The 21,920-nt window shown below is 45.4% G+C and overlaps 1 protein-coding gene across 1 annotated transcript in view; it reads right to left on the bottom strand.

Annotated features, from left to right (window-relative positions):
• The window catches only part of LOC147110960 (acylamino-acid-releasing enzyme-like), a 130,028-nt gene that overhangs the window by 28,905 nt on the left and 79,203 nt on the right, over nt 1-21,920 (bottom strand). Inside the window, exons 12-18 of the mRNA XM_086001386.1 lie at nt 18,157-18,254; nt 14,399-14,450; nt 14,155-14,243; nt 11,756-11,894; nt 5,747-5,830; nt 2,728-2,808; nt 1,519-1,607 (exon numbers count right to left, since the gene is read on the bottom strand). Of these exons, the coding sequence (XP_085857512.1) occupies nt 1,519-1,607; nt 2,728-2,808; nt 5,747-5,830; nt 11,756-11,894; nt 14,155-14,243; nt 14,399-14,450; nt 18,157-18,254 (632 nt within the window). The remainder of the gene's footprint in view (nt 1-1,518; nt 1,608-2,727; nt 2,809-5,746; nt 5,831-11,755; nt 11,895-14,154; nt 14,244-14,398; nt 14,451-18,156; nt 18,255-21,920) is intronic.

Below are 21,920 nucleotides of genomic sequence, written 5' to 3'. Positions count from 1 at the left end.
GAACAGATAAGGTTGAGGAATTGAAGGGTTATATGCTGACAGACCTGCTGTATCTTTCCAACACTTTCGCATTTATATAGTTCCTTATCAAATTTTCAAGATGTTCCAAACTACTTTGCATACAATTAATTATTTTAAAAATGTGATACTGTTGTGATGGGGGCAAGTTCGGCAGTTAGGTCCCACAAACAGGAAATGAAATAAATTACCAGTTCAGAAGTTTTTAGTTGTGAGGGATAATTGTTGAGCAGGACACAGGGAGAACTCCCCGCTCTTCTCTACATAATGAATGCCACAGGATCTTTCAAACCACAAGAATAGGCTTGGTTTAATGTTACACCTGAAAGACAGAACCTCAACAATGCAGCACTCCCACACCACTACACCGAAGTGCCAGCTCGGTCTTGGAATGGGTAGCCGAAAATGGGGTTAGAATGGATAGCTCTGGTGGGAGAGTCCAATGGACCCCTTCTGTACCAGAATTTTAATAATGTTATGTACTGGGATATATCTCAAGGTGACTGGATTATACAGTAACATAAAATAGGTCATTAGAACCCTGCATAACTCATCTGCAAAGATAGATTTTGAATTCTGGGCATCCTAGTGCAATGAAAAAAGTCAAAGAGATGACTCTGGGACTTTCTCCCCCATTAATGCTCACAAAAATGAGTTTCTTCTTGCAAGTGCACTTATCTTCATACATTCTTCCCACAGCCAGGATATAGTGCTACTGTTGAACAGATAAATGAATGAAACTCAACAAGTGAGTTTGAGAGACAGGTGGTCCCGAGACTCAAACCAATAAATAGCTTTCAGCTCGAGAGTCACCTGCTCAAACATTTTTATTTGCTAGGCCACTCCACTATAAGAACATAAGAAATAGGAGGAGTAGTAGGCCATTCAAGCCTGCTCCGCCATTCAATAAGATCATGGCTGATCTTCAACCGCAACACCACCTTACTGCCATATCCCCATATCCCTTGGTTCCCTTAATATCCAAAAATCTATCCATCTCTGTCTTGAATATACTCAATGACTGAGCCTCCACAGCCCTCTGGGGTAGAGAATTCCAAAGATTCACCATCTTCTGAGTGAAGAAATATCTCATCTCAGTCCTAAATGGCCAACCCCTTATTCTGAGGCTGTGACACCTAGTTCTAGACTCCGCAGCCAGGGGAAACATCCTCCCTGCATTTACCCTGTCAAGCCCTGTAAAAATTTTATACATTTCAATGAGTTAACCTCTCATTCTTCTAAACTCTAGGGAATATAGGCCTAGTCTACTCAATCTCTCCTTATAGGACATAGGACTATGCAAAGATTCTGACACCAGCAACGTTGCTTGACTGGAACATAAGCAACAAACAACTCTGATGGTAAACAAACTTTCAGTTTATTCCCAATAGCCAGACCAACGCTGTCCTTTGTGAGTTGCAGTATTATTCGTTAATTTTCCAAGAATAGTGCTCCAGTATCTATTTAAGCATAAATGATCTGAGCTGAACAGCTCATTACCTGCACATCTTTCACATCTTGGCTTCCTACATTCCCAGGCAGGGAGCAGATACTGTCCTGTCCAAAGCCAGTGGAGCCTCTGTAGTTTACTGTAAAATAGGGGCAGTGAGAGCTACATTACTCTGAACAGTAGAGATAAAAAGGAAATCTGCAAATACTGGAAATCAAACATAAAGGGAAAGTGCTGAAAATGTACATCACCCGCTTCAGCACCACTTAAGAGAAAGGACCTATATTTCGGGTGGAGACGCTTCATTAGAATCAATGAGGGGGTCACCAGCCAAATGAAAAGCTATCTTTTCAGATTCTGACGGATCTAGTGTGTATTTCCAACATTTTCTGTTTTTACTCTTCACAGTGCAGGAATCAGGTCCCCCTACTAGCCCAGTAAAGCAATTCATTCTACAAGGAAAATACATTACTCTGACACAATTGGTCATAAGGGAGATTTTTCTATATTAACTGATTCAGTTTGCGGTCACTGAAATCCACTGAGCACAGATGCAGTAGACATGGTTATGCCTTTCTTCACTGCATCATCTGACACTTACCATCAATCCCACTCCAGTTCTTAACTCTGAAGTACTGCACTTTTAATCTAAAAGAACTCGAGCCTCGATTGGTATTGAACTTTTTCAGTCGAGAACCTAAAGGTACCATGGTTACTAGTCAATGCAATGCTTGTGAGCTGAAGACAGACCTGCCAGATGAGTCCCAAAATAGGTATTTTCCATTTCAAGGACTGGGGATGGGCTGCTTTAAATTAATAGGACTCTTCTCTTCCTCCCCCCGCCCCACCAGAAAAGTACACTCCTTCAAAGAAACATGGGAAGACAGATGAAGACTGTATATAATCTAGCAAAATGCTTTACACTTGATCAAACTTCTCACTTACGCATTATCTGCTCCGCTGGATTATCCTTTTCAAACCCATTATCTTAGGTGTACCTCCACCACAGGACACTCCAATCCCAGAAGACCAGTCAAGTGATCTGATCCCAGCTGCTGTTCAATGGTCACTAGGTGGTGAGCTTGAGTAATTTGGTTAACTTGCCTATTCAATTCTTCCCTCCTTACACGTGAAAAAATGCCTCCTCTCGACTCAGCACCACCCCAAGGACACCCCAGCTAAGATTGGGAAGATAGTCCATTGGAATATGACCTCAACCTTTGTAAGAAAGAAGTAGTTTGGTCCTGTACATTACTTACTGAGTAGTACAGCGAATCCCAGCCTGCAGAGAGTGACAGGGTACAACATCCATTCTGCCATGAAAACTGAATGCGGTCCACCTGTACAACAAAATACCAAGTGTCAGACAGCAACAATAGCTCTGCATGCATTGCTCTGATTAATGTTCCTCTATTTTTGGATGGGGGGGGAGGAAAGGTGACGAAGGGGTTGGAAATGTCCAATGCAGCTACAGACCAGTGCCAGAATAAAGAAGCAAAAGCAAAATACTGTGGATGCTGGAAATCTGAAATAAAAACAGAAAATGCTGGAAATACTCAGCAGGTCAGGCAGCATCTGTGGAGAGAGAAATAGAATTAACGGGGTCAATTTTTTGACCCGTGGAGTCGGGATTGGAGGCGTGCGGGGGGTTAAAGTCCCGAATTCGGGGTCCCGACACCATCCCGCCTCCATGTAAGTTTCAAAGGAGGCGGGTACCCGCCCCGCACTGGGACCCGCCTACCCGAGGCGGGAAGGGATTCGTGCCAATTAACTGCCTTTTAACAGGTAGTTATTAGCCTAATCCCTATTTTAAAGCTTGAAGTATGGGATTCCTGACGGCTCCAAACTATGCCAAGTTAGAGGAGTCGGGCCGTCGGGTTGAAGGACTTGGAGGGGCCCTGTTCCTGGGACTAGGGACAGGGTCACTGGCAAGGCTTGGAAGCTAAGCAGAGCCAGGCCTGGTTAGTACCTGGAGGGGTGACTATCAGGGAAGACCAGGTGCAGAAGGTCACGGAAGGAGCCCCGAGGAGGGGCGGTTGGTGAGAAGGTCACGGAAGGAGCCCCGGGAGGGGCGGCTGGTGAGTAGGCCCGGGCGTTGGGCTGAAGATTGTCGGACAGGAGGAATGGTGGAAATGGAATGGCGGCGCGCACAGACGCAGCGGCTTTGCTTCTCCCAGGACGGTGCTATTTACGTTTAATGTTAATGTTATTTGTACTGGACTCATGGGAGCTTGCAAGATCACATTTCGTTGTTCATGTACTTGTGCATTGTACAATGACAATAAAGTTGAATTATTATTATTATGTCGGTGTTCAGGTGAGTGATGTGTGCATGAGTGCAAAGGTAAGTGTGTTTGGTGTGTCTAAAGTGTGTAAAGAAGTTTAAATTACCTGTACTTACCATTACAGCCTTCCTTCCTTTAGGTTTCGGGAGTCCATCATCTAACCGGCACAGAAAGCAGAATGGCTGCGATCTGTCAAAAGTGACAGCCTGCAGCTTTCTGTGCCGGTGAGATTTCTAACTGAGTCTGTGTAGAAAGACTCATGTTAGAAGTAAGACTGTCAGTGTTTGACAGCTTCAAACAGCTGTGAAATGTTGATATTTCATCTGTCAAAACATCTTGACAGATGAAATTTCAGTCTGTGACGTTACCTGTTGCCGGGTGGCCCTTAATTGGCCTGCTGAGCCCGCTGGGCGGGCTCAACAAGGTCAATCAAGTTAAAATCGCGTGGATTGGCCGCATCTCGATGGAGGCGGGACTACAACCCTGAAAGTTGTAGTCCCGCCTCCTTCCCGACTTCTGAATGAAAATCACCCCCAACGTTTCAGGTCGATGACCCATCGTCCTGAAACGTTAACTCTGTTTCTCTCTCCACAGATGCTGCCTGACCTGCTGAGTATTTCCAGCATTTTCTGTTTTTATGCCAGAATACAGAGGTCTTACTTGGCTGCCTTTACTTAGTATAGCTCAATACCGGTATTCTCAAAAGGGCAGCAGTAAAAGAGTTAAACCTCTGGTGTCAAGTACAAAGAAATAGCACTTGACAGTTCATTAACATCCAATGGAACTGTACAAAGAAATGACTTGGCATAGACAGACTGTACTTGAAACAAGCTACAACCTTACCATTTTAAGCAGATCTTCCTTTGAGTAAAAAAAAACTGGCTTCATTTATTCACTGTGATATTTTACTCAGTTTTCATTTCCTTTGCATCAGAATAAACTTACTAACCAGCTTCAAACTATTCAGTCATCCTATTTTTAACATTGACAGTTAGGATGTATAAAACTGGAAATTATGTGTACTGCTGGAAGCTGCTAGTGAGGAAGGCTAAAATCCAGCAGACATAAACCAAATAGTCTCCTTAAAATTATTTTTAAACAATCAAAATACTCAACCTGTTGGGAATGAACCTAGGAAACAAAGAAAGGCACGCAAGAGAAAATCACAAATATTGGAAATATGACAACAAAAATCCAAAAGAGAAATAGATTGTTTCCAGAGGAACCCTTCATCAGGTTCCAACCTGAAGTGTTAGCTTTTCTTCCTCTTTCGGATGCTGACTGACTGACTTGCTGACTATTTCCAGCATTTTTCATTTATATGCTGATGGCGGAGAAAAAAAATAATCAGCATCTTGCGAGAAGCAAAGACAAAGCGCAGTGAAGCTGGGCTGAGTACCCTTCCTCGTCGGTAACTATCTTGTGATCTTTTAAGACTTGTTAAACACAATATAATCTTTGTCAGTGTAGCGGTCTGTGTGGCATAATGGATAAAATGTCAGACTTTGAATAGTACATGAGCAGGTATCAGAAGAATGCAAATGTGAACCCTAGCATAGTTGTTTCACCAGCGCAGACTCAATCGGCCAAATGACCTCTGGCTGTGCTGTTGCAATCTATAATTCACAAGCCTGAATGTAGCCATCCTTTCCTAATCTTTTTCTCCATGGGAGCAGTGTCTAGATTCTTGAACTGTGAAAAATGGGACATTATAAACAGGAAAGTTTGCAGTGCCAGCTCATTACAGGGCTGCATTGGGAGGCAGATCTGATTCAATCACGATTCTTATTTAAATGCAATGCAGTTACACAGTAAAAATCAATAGTCAGTCATTACTGCACAGTGATAAGATAATAGCAGGGGAAGAACTTGTCAGGAATTAATTAATAACTGCCCGTTTCAGTGGTTCTTCAGTATCAAATGCCTGACTCACACTATTCAGTTCCATTTCAGATAACTCACTACAGTGCGTTCCACAATTATTTTAACTCACCATGCGGCCAAACAACAACCGGAGGTGGGGCACCTTCCTTCCTTTCCCCCGGCATTAACAAGATACCTTCAAAATCCATCGCAGCTGAATGAAAAGGAAAGAAACAACTAAAAAGGAAGGTGCAACAGTACATAATCAGCAGCACCAGAAATCATTTCAGCAGCATCAGCTGCCTCTCTGCACACGCAACAGGTTAGCCCGACAGGATACAGACCAAAACATAGCTGCTCTGAATACTTCAAAATCAAACAAGGCCAATCACAGTTGAAATTGGGATTCTTCTGCTGTTGTCAGGTTAACATAGAACAATATTGAGTTTCTGAAGGGAAACTGAATTTGCATAACAAATTGGGATTAAATACTTGGGGTAGAAAAAAACCAAAATGCTATCAATTGAAACACAATTTCTACTATCAGAAAGCAACCCAGACCCAATACCACACCTATGCAGTGTTTAACAAAACAAGAACTTTCATAATAGTGTTCGAGCACTTGTAAGGTTAAAGTTTGAGAGAATAAAGAATAGTCCAACTTGTAAAGCAGTTCTCTGGTTTCCCCAGTTCTTAGCTAGCTAATGTCAGAGAGGTCGCACTTAGGTTAAATTTGACTGAATCCCAACTCATTTGCATTCTTATAAGCACCACGCATGCAAACTGAGTGCGGTTTCATCAGAGTGCTGCGAGTTGGAGGCTCACCAATCTTGCAGACTGGCGGTGGTGTTCCAGAGCCACGTCACGCGGGCAAGAGGAAGCAGCTGATTGGGTGAGTACGGCCAGGTGAGTATTTATACTACTCTATAGTTTGACAGTTAAGGTTAATAGTTTATAAAGTTTAGAAGGTCTTAAGTTTTGTGGTTATAGTTTCTAAGGTCTCTGTGGTGTTGCGGGGAGTGCTAGTAAACAAGGGCCCTTGAGTATATCATTTAATTGTAGTGTAATTAGTGGTACTGATTTGATTTAATTTAAATTAATTAAAGGATGAGTCATGGCAGGACAGCTCGGCCCCGTGGCATGCTCCTCCTGCACTATGTGGGAAATCAGGGACACTTCCTGTGTCCCTGACGACCATGTGTGCGGGAAGTGTATCCAGCTGCAGCTACTTGCAGACCGCATTGCAGCGCTGGAGTTGCAAATGGATACATACTGAAGCATTCGCGATGCTGAGGACGTCATGGATAGCACGTTTGATCAGTTGGTCACACCGCAGGTAAAGGCTGCACAGGCAGGAAGGGAATGGGTGAACGCCAGGCAGAGCAGTAAGTGCAGGCAGGTAGTGCAGGGGTCCCCTGTGGCCATCTCCCTCTCAAACAGATATACCGCTTTGGATATTGTTGAGGAAGATGGCTTATCGGGGGAAGGCAGCAGCAGCCTACTTCCTGGCACCATGGATGGTTCTGCTGCACAGGACGAGGAAACAGAGCGGGAGAGCTATAGTGATAGGGGATTCTATTGTAAGGGGAATAGATAGGCGTTTCTGCGGCCGCAAATGAGACTCCAGGATGGTATGTTGCCTCCCTGGTGCAAGGGTCAAGGATGTCCCTGAGCGGCTGCAGGGCATTCTGGAGGGGGAGGGTGAACAGCCAGTTGTCGTGGTGCATATAGGTACCAACGATATAGGTAAAAACTGGGATGAGGTCCTAAAAGCTGAATATAGGGAGTTAGGAGGTAAATTTAAAAATAGGACCTCAAAGGTAGTAATCTCAGGATTGCTACCAGTGCCATGTGCTAGTCAGAGTAGAAATAGAAGGATATTTCAGATGAATACGTGGCCTGAGGAATGGTGCAAGGGGGAGGGATTCAAATTCCTGGGACATTGGAACCGGTTCTGGGGGAGGTGGGACCAGTACAAACTGGACAGTTTGCATCTGGGCAGGACCGGGACCGATGTCCTAGGGGGAGTGTTTGCTAGTGCTGTTGGGGAGGGTTTAAACTAAAATGGCAGGCGGTTGGGAACCTGTGTAGGGAGATAGAGGAAAGGGAAGCAAGGATAGAAGCAAAAGACAGGAAGGAGAAAAGCAAAAGTGGCAGTCAGAGAAATCAAGGATGCAAATCAAACATGGCCACAGTAAATAATAATTCTAAAAGGTCTAAGAGTGTTAAAAAAACAAGCCTGAAGGCTTTGTGTCTTAATGTGAGGAGCATTCGTAATAAGGTGGATGAATTAGCTGCACAAATAGATGTAAACGGATATGATATAATTGGGATTACGGAGACATGGCTCCAGAATGACCAAGGCTGGGAATTCAACATCCAGGGGTGTACAATATTCAGGAGAGATAGGCAAAAAAGAAAAGGAGGTGGGGTAGCATTACTAGTTAAAGAGGAGATTAACACAATAGTATGGAAGGATATTAGCTCTGATGATGCGGAATCTGTATGGGTAGAGCTGAGAAATACCAAGGGGCAGAAAATGTTGGTGGGAGTTGTATACAGACCCCCAAACAGTAAGGCGGAGGTTGGGGATGGCATTAAACGGGCAATTAGAGAAGCGTGCAATAAGGGCACAGCAGTTATCATGGGTGACTTTAATCTACATATCGATTGGGCTAACCAAATTAGTAACAATACTGTGGAGGAGGAATTCCGAGAGTGTATACGGGATGGTTTCCTGGACCAATATGTCGAGGAACTAACTAGGGATCAGGCCATCTTAGACTGGGTATTATGTAATGAGAAAGGATTAATCAGCAATCTTGTTGTGCGAGGCCCCTTGGGGAGGAGCGATCATAATATGATAGAATTCTTCATTAAGATGAAAATTCTTCATTAAGATGGAGAGTGAAGTAGTTGACTCAGAGACTAGGGTCCTGAATTTAAATAAAGGAAACTACGAAGGTATGAGGCGCGAGTTGGCTAGGATGGATTGGGAAACGTTACTTAAAGGGTTGACGGTGGATAGGCAATGGCAAACATTTAAAGATAGCATGGATGAACTACAGAATTTGTTCATCCCTGTTTGGCATAAAAACAACAAAGGTGACTCAACTGTGGCTAACAGAGGAAATTAGGGACAGCATAAGATCCAAGGAGGACGACATATAAATTGGCCAGAAAAAGCAGTAGACCTGAGGATTGGGAGCAGTTTAGGATTCAGCAAAGGAGGACAAAAGGATTAATTAAGAGGGGGAAAATAGACTGAAAGCTTGCAAGGAACATAAAAACTGACTGTAAAAGCTTCTATAGGTATGTGAAGAGAAAAAGATTGGTGAAGTCAAGCGTAGGTCCCTTGCAGTCAGAATCAGGAGAATTTATAATGGGGAACAAAGAAATGGCTGACCAATTAAATACATACTTTGGTTCTGTCTTCACAAAGGAGGACACAAATAACCTCCCAGAGATGTTGGGGAACATAGGATCTAATGAGGGAGGAACTGAATGAAATCAGTATTTGTAGGGAAATGGTGTTAGGGAAATTGACGGGATTGAAGGCCGATAAATACCCAGGGCCCAATAATCTACATCCTAGGGTACTTAAGGAAGTGGCCCCAGAAATAGTAGATGCTTGCTGGTCATCTTCCAAAATTCTATAGACTCTGGAACAGTTCCCATGGATTGGAGGGTAACTAATGTAACCCCACTATTTAAAAAAGGTGGTAGAGAGAAAATGGGGAATTATAGAATGGTAAGCCCGAGATCAGTAGTGGGGAAAATGCTAGAGTCCATTATAAAAGATGTAATGGCAGAGCACTTGGAAAACAGTGACAGGATCGGACAAAGTCAACATGGATTTACAAAAGGTAAATCATGCTCGACTAATCTACTGGAATTTTTTGAGGATGTAACTGGTAGAGTAGATAAGTGAGAACCAGTGGATGTGGTGTATTTGGACTTTCAGAAGGCTTTCGATAAGGTCCCACATAAGAGATTAGCGTGCAAAGTTAAAGCACATGGGATTGGGGTAAGGTGCTGACTTGGATAGAGAACTGGTTGGCAGAGAGGAAGCAAGGAGTTGGAATAAACGGGTCTTTTTCCGAGTGGCAGGCAGTGACTAGTGGGGTACTGCAGGGATCGGTGCTAGGACCCCAATTATTCACAATATATATTGATGATCTAGACGAGGGAACTAGATGTAATATCTCCAAGTTTGCAGATGACACAAAGCTGGGTGGGCGCGTGTGCTGTAAGGAGGATGCCGAGAAACTCCAGTATGATTTGGACAGGTTGGGTGATTGGGCAGATGCATGGCAGATGCAGTATAATGTGGATAAATGCAAGGTTATCCACTTTGGTGGCAAAAACAGGAAGGCAGATTATTATCTGAATGGCAATAAATTGGGAAAAGGGGAGGTGCAACGAGACCTGGGTGTCCTTGTGCACCAGTCGCTGAAGGTATGCATGCAGGTACAGCAGGTGGCTCAGAAGGCAAATGGTATATGTTGGCCTTCATAGCAAGAGGATTTGCATACAGGAGCAAGGATGTCTTGCTGCAGTTATACAGGGCCTTGGTGAGATCACACCTTGAGTATTGTGTGCAGTTTTGGTCGCCTTATCTGAGGAAGGATGTTCTTGCCATGGAGGGAGTGCAGCGAAGATTCACCAGACTGATACCTGGGATGGCAGGAATGACGTATGAAGTAAGACTGGGTCGATTCGGCTTGTATTCGCTAGAGTTTAGAAGAATGAGAGGGGATCTCATTGAAACTTATAAAATTCTAACAGGACTAGACAGACTGGATGCAGGAAGGATGTTCCCGATGGCGGGGGAGTCCAGAACCAGGGGTCACAGTCTAAGGATAAGGGGTAAGCCATTTAGGACAGAGATGAGGAGGAATTTCTTCACCCAGAGTGGTGAACCTGTGGAATTCTCTACCACAGAAGGCAGTTGAGGCCAATTCATTAAATATATTCAAGGAGGAGTTAGATATATTTGTTAAGGCTAAAGGGATCAATGGATATGGGGAGAAAGCAGGGACAGGGTACTGAATTTGGATGATCAGCCATGATCTCATTAAATGGCGGAACAGGCTTGAGGGGCCGAATGGTCTACTCCTGCTCCTATCTTCTATGTTTCTATGTTATATACGCCTGTGTACAGCACAGGAGGCCATTTGGTCCATCCTGCCTGTGCTGGGATGATTCCTATATCAATCTGGAAAGAAACCAAATGAAGGCCACCTTTCCGAACAGTGGCTTCCTCCTGTCTGTAAATGAACAACAACAATGAAGTGCCAGAACTTTCTTCCTTACCAGTTTTCTCCCACTTCTCCTGAAGGTGTTGACTCCCTGCTGAGATATAGCTCTACAGGTGCCATTTGACCTCTGGATTCTTGCCAAAGTGGCTATTATTCATGTGGAAAAGTCCTTGAAAAAGTGCAACATCCCCACTGACACCTGGGAATCCCTGGCCCAAGACCATACAAAGTGGAAGAGAAGCATCCGGTAAGGCGCCGAATACCTTAAGTCTCTTCGCCGGGAGCATGCGGAAGCCAAATGCAAACAGTGGAAGGAGCACACGTCAACCCAAACACCCCACCCACCTGCCCCTTCAAACACCGTCTGCCCCACCTGTGACAGAGACTGTAGGCCTCATCAGTCACCTGAGAACTTATTTTTGATGTGGAAGCAAGTCATCTTCGGTTCCGAGGGACTGCCTAAGAAGAAGAAGTGAGCCTTGACAGTGTTGGCAGGGTTTTCAACTAAAGAAAGCACCAAAGACAAACCCAACGTCAGGCGTGACCAACTTCCCTTTCCCTAACCCAGGGACAGCCCAACTGGAATCAGCTAACTCAGCACAGGCCAGGACTGAACCCAAGATCTTCGTCGGCTAAATGGCTCTGCTACTCACTGGATAACTTAACATATGTTTTAATCAGGACAGCCACTGACCAAATGCAGCTAGCCATGAGAGCCCAAAAGTACTGGGAGAAAAACAAGTAGCTAACGAAAAGAAGAGACATGAATGAAGAACAAAGGGAAACTTAAAGCTAGATAAACTATGTTCAGTAATGAAATAGAAAACAAGCGTTAGAACACAAAGCTCCGTGCTGTAGCTTCTTCTCTTCCTACTTACGGAATTTAGGATTCTCCTGTTCAAGTGGAGGTGTAAAAGTCAGGATTTTCCACTCTATGCCTGGCAATTGTTCAGCTTCATCTAGTGCCACCCAAGTGATCCCTTGCTCTTTGCCTGCAGCAGGCAGAAAGCCCACTTTCTAGAGGAATAAAATAACACTTGATAAATCTCGTAGCTCTACATTATTTTGCTATTTTCTTAAATACACACCATAAAAGTGGCCCAATGAATAAGAAAGAAATTATTTCCTGTAAAGTTCCAAAGTGATTGTAGTGCAACTCCTCCATCCATGGTGGGGGAGGTGGAATTCCATTAATTTTGCAACAATTTGTTAATTAACACCATACAAACTTGTAAGAGTGTTATACAAGAAAGCATGACTACATTTCCTGGTAATCTGTTTCACTTTATTTTGGAATAAACTTGCAGTTATTGTCACAATCATCCGTCTCAGTGTGAACCTGATTATGAATCAGTAACAGAAAATACTGGCAGTCAGGACCCACGTTATCAGTATTGTCAACACTGAATAGGGTCACCTCATATATTGTACAATGTGGACTTTTAAAGCTATCCTATAGTGACTCCAAGACAGAATTGTTGCATAAACTGTTGAAGCTTTGTGCTTAAGACTTTTGGGCCTAGAAATTGGGTTGGGGCACCAAAGTGGCGCAAAAGTCGCCTGAGCGCAGGATTTAGCGCAGCGATCGGAGTGATACCAATCGCCAGAAATTCAGTTTCATTGCCCCTCGAGGGAGACGGGGCGAGGCCCGAGGCGCTCCACGTCCCTCTTAGGGCGCTGAAACTGATTATCGCAGCGCAACGTGCCGCAGCGCCACATGCTGTGGCACGGCACGCTGCGGTACTGCAGGCCTTCCTCCCACTGTTAAGGGGGAGGTGCCTGCAACAGCGCGAGCCCCGATCGCGAGTGCCGGCAAATGAGCCCGGCACCAAGGAGAAGTGCCGGGCTCTCGGGAAACAGCCGGCAATGCCGCGGGGGGGGGGGGGGATTAGGAGGCCGGGGACGGAGGTGCTGGCAGGCGGCCGCCCCGCACCTCCACCTTAACTTGCGCCGCTGCCGGCACAGTAAGGCCCCGTGAACGGCGGCGAGTGGCACAACTGCGGCGTTCGCTACCAAATATCACGAACGGGGCACGAATGGGGCGCTGCACACACCGATGACAGCGCAGCGCAAATGCCTAACGCCACCATTTGCGCCCCTACTGAATATCGCCGGAGACGCAGCCAGTGGCGCTACAGCCACTGACTGCCTCTTTAGGCGCTAACAGGTGGCGCTACTCACCCAATTTCTCCCCCTTGATGTTCAATCCCAAGGCTAGATTATCGCCCTTAATTATGCTCAAATATCCATTTACTAGTATTCACGACATTTTCCATTGATTATCAGAATATGAAGGGAGAACTTAAGCATCAAAATCAGTAACTGCTTAAATATTGGCCCGTAATTTCCAATAGGAGGCTTCTTGCGTGCGGATGCCTCCTATTGGAAAAAAATCTACGCTCTTACCTGAGGGCTCCCGAGGTCCGGACACTTCGGCTCCTGGGCCTCTCCACAGTCAAAATGTGCAGGGCCCACGTATCCCAGGGGCACATGTGGTTCACAAGTGTCCCTGGGATCACGTGGGCCAGGCCAGCCAATAAGAGAAGGGAATCTCCCTTCATACTTTTGACAGATGGACCTGTCAAAATTATGAATGGAGATCACCCCAAAAACACATCAAAACATTAAATAAATTAAAAAAAAAACACATCGTGTTTTTAAAATGAGTTAAAATTACATTAAATTAAATATTTTAAACAAAAATTTAATTTTTTGAAAAAAATAATTCAAGTTTTTTTACAGAGCTAAAAATAAACTTACCTTTTTTTAAAAAGTATTTTTTAAATTATAAATGAGTGAACTTTTTTTTTACATTTTTCAACTCATGCTGGTAAAAACAGGCCTTACGCATGCTTTTACCAGGTGTAAGATTTCTAAGGGTTTTCAGCGAGCAGAGGTTCTGCAGAAAGCGGAACTCTCTGCCCGCAGAGGCCCTTCTCCAGGGCAGGCGTCCGATCTGTCAAGAGCATTCTTGACAGATTGGAAATGTCGGTTTTCAGCGTGTGCTTCGCATGCCTGAAACCGGCATTTCCGATGTCCCTACGGGTGTGTACACCTGTAGGCATCGGAAAATACGGGCCATGATTATACACTTTCTTGAGCCCTTCAGAAATTCAGAACAGATAGTATGCTTTTCCAGAGCTCTCAGAATTGTGGCCAGTGCAAAAGATTCCCAACCCACAACCAGACATGAATATGTGAACAAGCTGTCATCCTATTGCATTTATAGAGGATTACGAAGATTCAATGCAAGCTCTGCAGTCTACAGCCTTCTTACCAGACTGGGTGGACAGTTAGGGGATGAGCACGTGACCACCATCAGATCCTGGTGAATAGCCAGCAGCGTCCAGCTCCCAGCACCTGAACCTGTAACACAAATAACTGAAGATGTCACAGGACCTTCCAGCTCACTAGGGGACCGATGGAGAGAAGACTACCAAATAGACTGAAGTCAAAGTGTAAATAATATTTAGGAATAGAAAACTAAATGTAGATGTAAAACAGTAAACACAGAAATTTACCACTGGTAAGCGATGTCACACTTCCTGTTGTAATATTTATTATGAGAAGATCCTGAGGACAGAGCAGAGGCAAAGATTAGGACTTGTAGTTGGATTGAAAAACGTGGCTTAGGTCATTCTTCTGTTAACAGTTCAAATCTGTACATTATGGCAAAAGGCTCAAATTCTAACGGTGACAATTTTTAAAAATCAGCAAGTTAGAAATAAGAAAGTTGTTATTTTTTTTCATAAATGGCTAAACCGTGCTAAATGGGATCGATTCACAACAGGTCTAGCAGCTCAAAACTGGGCATCAATGAAGCGCTGTGGACCATCAGCAGCAGCAGAATTGTATTCCACCACAATATGTAACCTCATGGCCCGGCATATCCCTCACTCTACACCATTACCATCAAGCCAGGGGACCACCCCTGGTTCAATAAGAAGTGTAGAAGAGCATGCCAGGAGCAGCACCAGGCGTACCTAAAAATGAGGTGCCAAGCTGGGGTAGTTGCAACACAAGACTACAAAGCGGAAGCAGCATGCTATAGACAGGGCTAAGCGATCCCACAATCAACGGATCAGATCAAAGCTCTGCAGTCCTGCCACATCCAGTCGTGAATGGTGGTGGACCATTAAACAACTAACGGGAGGAGGAGGCTCCAAGAATATCCCCATCCTCAATGATGGTGGAGCCCAGCACATGAGTGCAAAAGACAAGGCTGAAGCATTTGCAACCATCTTCAGCCAGAAGTGCCGAGTGGATGATCCATATCGGCCTACTCGCGAGGTCCCCACCATCACAGAAGCCAGTCTTCAGCCAATTCAATTCACTCCACGTGATATCAAGAAACGGCTGAGCGCACTGAGCAAAAGATATGGGCCTTGACAACATCCCGGCTATTGTGCTGAAGACTTGTACTCCAGAACTAGCCGCGTCTCTAGCCAAGCTGTTCCAGTATAGCTACAACACTGGCATCTACCCGACAATGTGGAAAAGTGTCCAGGTATGTCCTGTCCACAAAAAGGACAAATCCAATCCGGCTAATTACCGCCCCATCAGTCTACTATCAATCATCAGCAAAGTGATGGAAGGTGTCATCAACAGTGCTATCAAGCGTCACTTACTCACCAATAACCTGCTCACTGATGCCCAGTTTGGGTTCTGCCAAGACCACTCGGCGCCTGACTTCATTACAGCCTTGGTCCAAACATGGACAAAGGAGCTGAATTCCAGAGGTGAGGTGAGAGTGACTGCCCTTGACATCAAGGCAGCATTTGACCAAGTGTGGCATCAAGCAGCCCTAGTAAAACTGAAGTCAATGGGAATCAGGGGGGAAAACACTCCACTGGCTGGAGTCATACCGAGCATAAAGGAAGATGGCTGTGGTGGTTGAAGATCAATCATCACAGCCCCAGGGCATTGCTGCAGGAGTTCCTCAGGGCAGTGTCCTGGGCCCAACCATCTTCCGTTGCTTCATCAATGACCTTCACTCCAACATAAGGTCAGAAATGGGGATGTTCGCTGATGACTGCACGGTGTTCAGCGTCATTCACAACTCCTCAGATAATGAAGCAATCCATGCCCCCATGCAACAAGACCTGGACGACGTTCAGGCTTGGGCTGATAAGTGGCAGGTAACATTCGCGCCACACAAATGCCAGGCAATGACTATCTCCAACAAGAGAGTCTAACCACCGCCCCATGACGTTCAATGGTATTTCCAACATCCTGGGAGAGGGGTGGGGTCACCACTGACCAGAAACTTAACTGGGCCAGCCACATAAATACTATCGCAACAAGAGCAGGTCAGAGGCTAGGTATTTTGCGGCGAGTGTCTCACCTCCTGACTCCCCAAAGCCTTTCCACCATCTACAAGGTACAAGTAAGGATTGTGATGGAATACTCTCCACTTGCCTGGATGAGTGCAGCTCCAACAACACTCAAGAAGCTTGACACCATCCAGGACAAAACCCGCTTGATTGGCACCCCATCCACCACCTTAAACATTCACTCCCTCCACCACCGGCGTACCATGGCTGCAGTGTGTACCATCTACAAGATGCAGTGCAGCAACTCGCCAAGGTTTCTTCGGCAGCACCTCCCAAACCCGCGACCTCTTCCACCTAGAAGGACAAGGGCAGCAGGTGCATGGGAACACTGCCACCTCCAAGTTCCCTTCCAAGTCACACACCATCTGACTTGGAAATATATCGCCGATCCTTCATCGCTGGATCAAAATCCTGGAACTCCCTACTTAACAGCACCACACGGATTGCAGTGGTTCAAGAAGGTGGCTGACCACCACTTTCTCAAGGGCAATTAGAGAGGGGCAATAAATGCTGGCCTTGCCAGCGATGCCCACATCTTATAAATGAATTAAACAAAAAGGAAAAACTTTTTTACGTAGCGAGTGCTTAGGATTTGGAATGCACTGCCTGAAAGGGTGGTGGAGGCAGATTCAATTGTGGCTTTCAAAGGGGAATTGGATAAGTGCCTGAAGGAATAAAAATTGCAGGACTATAGGGAAAGGACGGGGAAGTGGGACTAGCTGAAGTGCTCTTGCAGAGAGCCAGCACGGGCTCGACGGGCCGAATGGCCTCCTTTTCTGCCGTAACCATTCTATGATTCTATGATAACACTTCTCATTTTTGTTTAAATCTTATCTCTGGACTGCCAGTTGACAGAAGTCTGACAGGATTACGGCAATAAGGACTTTAATAGATCCACGGACCTTGAGGGCCATCTTTTATCTAGTCAAAAAGTAAAGAGCAGTGAAATTTTAAAAAGGCTGTGCACATATGAACTGGGTCAGATCATGCATGAACATAATGGGGCTAATTACTGTACAGGAGAAGGCTGTTTTGCACACATACCACTGGTTCCAGTTTTATTCATTCATGGAATCTTTAAAAAATTGTAAAATTTGAAATTTGAAAACCAGACTTTTTTTTAAATTACCAAAGGACACCCCAAAACTGGATAGTCCAGTTCAAATCTGGGTCAGCATGGGCCACTAACATATATACTGCATTATAATGCCCTATGTCAATGAAGACCATCAGATTAATAAAAAGAGGCCTAGACAACCACAAAAGAGGAGAAATGCCTCAAAGCTGCCAACAAGCACTACCTGAGAAGAACTTTAGATATACACAAGACATACAGTAACATGAAAACGGTCAGCCCGTCAGGTAACAGACTAGGTAGCCAAAGATTGCTGATACCATCTAATGACGATTGGCCTGATTTATTTGACCATTCCCTAAGAATGTGACAGGATGGGTGGATAGCAGTATCTCTAAAAGCAATGCACCTGTGTTGCCCCGGACTGCCTCCGATTTAAGTTTCATACTCGTGTCTGTAAATCCAGAAACCGTGGAACTACTGCTAGTGGTTGGCAAAATAGTGTGTTGGTGTTCCTCATACCAGGGAGAAAAGGAAGGTAATGGAAAATCAGAGGGCAGTCACCTGGCCTGTTCCTGGCTGCCTCCTAATTATTTACTTGGAGTAGGATTCCTGTCTACTGTACTGAATAAAGAATGTTACACAGCACATTGGAGGGACAGAAAAAATATCTCCACACTGGGAAAGGGAATTCGGAAACCAACCAGCCAACACCCGTTCATTAGATTTTGGGTCAGGTTTACTTATCTGAGGTCCAGAAGCGAACCATACAACATCTCCAGCAGTAATTAGCTGTTTCTCATTTTATTTTTACCCAAATAACTTTTTTCTGCTAATACCATCTGGTACTATGCACCGTTAGACCAGTTACCTTTCTGCTTCTCTGAGACGTATCGACGAGCACCCGCTGGCTGTCCATAGCCCAGCAGTTCTGTGCCAGCGCCGAAGAGTAAATGCCAGTAAATCCATCTGAAATATATTATACACCAGGAAAATCACTGCAAGTAATCAAATTACAAATTTGCATATGTTATTCTCTTGGGTACAATCTTGCACAGTCTATACTGTCATTGTCAAAATTGAATCCTATCTGACCATTATCAATATTATAAATTCAATTTTAAGCATTCATTGCTGTATAAAATGGCCATTTTAAAAATTGAAGACAAAAGAATTAAATGTTTTTTCCATTTGGTATTTCCCACATCTGCTCCCTTTAGGAATTGGGAAGCGTAGATTGATATAGATATCGGCCATCTCCAATGAAATTCTGCAGTCAGCAGAGAGGAGGAGGCTTTAGACAATGGAACGGGGTGTTCTACCAACTGTAGATTTAAAAAAAAAACCTGTACAATAGCAAAATGCTGAAAGCCTGTTTGGCCCAGTGGTAAGGACATGAAACTTCGAGGCACAGAAAAGGTGCCAGTCATCAAAGTCTACAGTTCTTGGAGAACACATTGATACTGGACAATGAAAGCTTTGACTCATGATTAACTCTGAAAAGGACATTGACAATGAACTGTGAGGCCTTGAACCATGATTGGTTTTGATGGGAAAAATTAACATCTGGACAATGCTCTGAGTTTAACTGAAACAATGGGGGCCACGATCGACTTCCTAACATGAATAGAAGATACACAAGTCCTAAGCAGACAATCAGCCAACCGCCCATCAACAGTAATAGAAATCGCATTGAATAAGCGTTTCGGAAAGCGGGAGAGGAGATAAGGAGTTATCTTCGATCTCACAACTCTGTACACCTCCGGTGATTGAATTACAGGTTGACGAGGTGTGACTGTCGGACAGTTCAGCAAACCGACAACCGAAACTGGTTGGGGGAGGCCCAGCATGGGGCCAGGTGACTAAAAGAACTATAAGAAGGAACCACACCAGAGCTCTCTCTCTCTCAGAAGCTAGCTCTGACTACAGCAACTGCCAGGTGCAAGAAGGAAGGGAAGATGGTCATCTCCAGCTCCCAGCCTGCAATCGACGTCGGCCACGACCAACCGGACGGGTGATTGTAAAGTCAGTTGACTCTACAAGGGGTTTGCGGTGTTGGCAGCTGCAGTCAGATAAAGGAGGTCGGGGACAGGTCATCTCCGATCCAGGCCTACAATCCGCAACGGTAACGACCGGCCGTATGGGTGATTGTAAGTTTCAGCCAAATCTCAACAGGGTTTTGTCTGTGTTTTGTTGGTTTTAATAAACTAACAGTTTTGGCTTGAACCTAAACCTTTCTGTCGTCTACCATTTTGTTCCTGTAAAACTCAGAGTCAAAGAACCCTTGTAAGGACGAGGAAACCAAACATCTTACATATCTTGGCGACCGGCGGCAGGACTCTTGAGGTGTGGAACAAAACAAGGCACAAAGTAAGGGCAAGAAACCCTAGGGAGGCTAAGGTAGTCTCAGGGAGGCCAAGGTAGCCAAAGTAAACATTTCTGAGCCAGGGGCAAAAGAAATGATGTACTCTCTGCAGGAGAAAGTGGCAGAGTGGATGGTTAGCAGTAACCATAAAAGATGTGCGGGTTAGGTTGATTGGCTATGATAAATTGACCCTTAGTGTTAGGGGGATTAAAATATGTGGGGTTACGGGGATAGGGTGGGATATGTGTTGGTGTAGGGGTTACGGGGATCGGGTGGGATATGTGTTGGTGCAGGCTCGATGGGCCGAAATGGCCTCTATCTGCACTGTGGGGTTTCTGTGATTTCTGTGAACGAGAGAGAAGGCGATTTGGTTACTGTGTCTACAGAAGCAAACCTCGATTCTCAGGGAAAAGGTGAAACAGCTGGAAGATGAGAAAAGGGAAACTAGAAACCAAGGCAAACGATAAGGATGCTGTCATAGAGCGACTGATGAAAGATTTAAGTGAGGAAAGGCAGGAGAGTAAGATTGAGGAGGAGAAGGCGCAGAACAATCTAGAATACTTACAGTGTCAGGTGCCAGAGAGTAAGAGGCAGTGTCAGACTCACTGCGAACAAAGTTAAAGGAATCAAGAACGAGCCGAAGAGGCGGAGGAACAATATAGAGCGTATAGAGTAGCCCGAACTCCGGGTTATGAGGGGCCAGATCATGGGCCTTGTAATGAAAAGATCCGTAAGTTGCCCGTAAAGCTGTCCGGGGCCAGAGGGATGGTTTGTCTCATGGCTCCTGGAGAAGTTGGGGAAGACTGGGATACGGAGGGTAAAGAATCAGATGATGGGCCCCCGTATAGCGAGTATCGACCGGCTCCCGAAGCACTGGGACCACCGAGACCGATGTGTCCCCTACAACAGCAGAAGTTCGGTCCGCCACCAGTGGGCAGTGGCCCGGCGCCATTGCAGAGCGATTATGTGCTCCCATTTACACCGCTTCAGCTACAGGAAATGCTGACGAGTGTGGCTAAATTAAAGAAGGGAAGGGACGCCTCCATTCATTTCGCCAATGTAGAGCAGGTAGGGGGCATTAATAACTGCAACGAGGAGGAGATGAGGAAGTTGATAAGTTCTCCCTAGATGGGAAGCTATATCAGAGTTTGTCGGCAGCCACCAAATTAGGGGGAGGAACCATGCACGGCTTAAAAGTTGAGATCTTGGTAGCACTAGGGCACAGCCAAGGTAGTTCGTTCTTGCAGGTAGAGCAGACTAGGCAGCAGGCAGGCGAGTCGCCAGATACGTTTGCAAATGGATTGTGGCTGACTTATGTGAGGACCACTGGAGGAGATCTAGTACACGCAGACTTAAGAGGGGCTCCCAGGAATCATTGGCTGAGGACCATAGTGTCCAACAGTTTGCCGCAAATCAGGGCAAAGGCCGAGTCATGGTTTGACCCAGAGGACCTCCACAATACAGAGGTGGGTGTGCTGAGGAAGCTGACTCTAGCTTTCAAGTCAGGACAAGGGGAAGAGGAGAAACACAGGGGGAAGGTGCATGAAGTGAAAGGGAATGTGAGGAGTAAAAGGGAATGGAGACAGGAGGGAAGTAATGCGGGTAGATCCCAGGCGTGTTTTAATTGTGGGAAGTTAGGACACTGGAGTAAGGAGTGTAAGCTCCCGAAAGGGGGGAAGCCAGGGCACGAGGGTCCCGAGGTAGAGATGAACCAAGGGAAGGTAGACGACGACCCAGTAAAAATCCTAGTGGCCACATTACAGCAGGTTATGGGCAAGGATAAAGGGAAACTGGATGCTGCTGTGGGTGACAGAGGACCCAGCGCGTCTGCACCTTCACTGTGACGGGGCCGCTCCCAGCCCGAGTACCTGTGTCCACTCATCTATGATGAGTGGGGCAGACCATGTGTAGATGTGAAAGTGGAGACCGTTAGGGGAAGGTATTTGGGAGATACAGGAGCCTCTAGCACAGTGGTCCACTCACTGAATCTGACCACTTCCCCATGATCGAGTGGGGTCCCATTTACACTAGCAGGTTTCACGGGTAATGAACAGGCTGGGGCGGTATCAAAACCCTTAACGATAGAATTAGGACCCAACGTAACGAAATGGGAATGCATTTTGATGAAGCCCGGTTCGGGAGTTCTCAGGGCCGACTACATGTTGGCACACCACATCATAGTAGATATGAAAAACAACTGTCTATGGGGGGCAGTCGATGCAGATAGGATAGGCGAGGTTATAGTGATTCCCAGGGACAGCAAGGATAAA

This window comes from Somniosus microcephalus, chromosome 11 (genome assembly GCF_052327205.1).
Source record: "Somniosus microcephalus isolate GS21.2 chromosome 11, FLI_Smic_1.0, whole genome shotgun sequence".
Lineage (NCBI taxonomy): Eukaryota > Metazoa > Chordata > Chondrichthyes > Squaliformes > Somniosidae > Somniosus > Somniosus microcephalus.
Note: the sequence above shows the minus strand (reverse complement) of the source record. Positions and strands in the feature narration are given on the sequence as shown.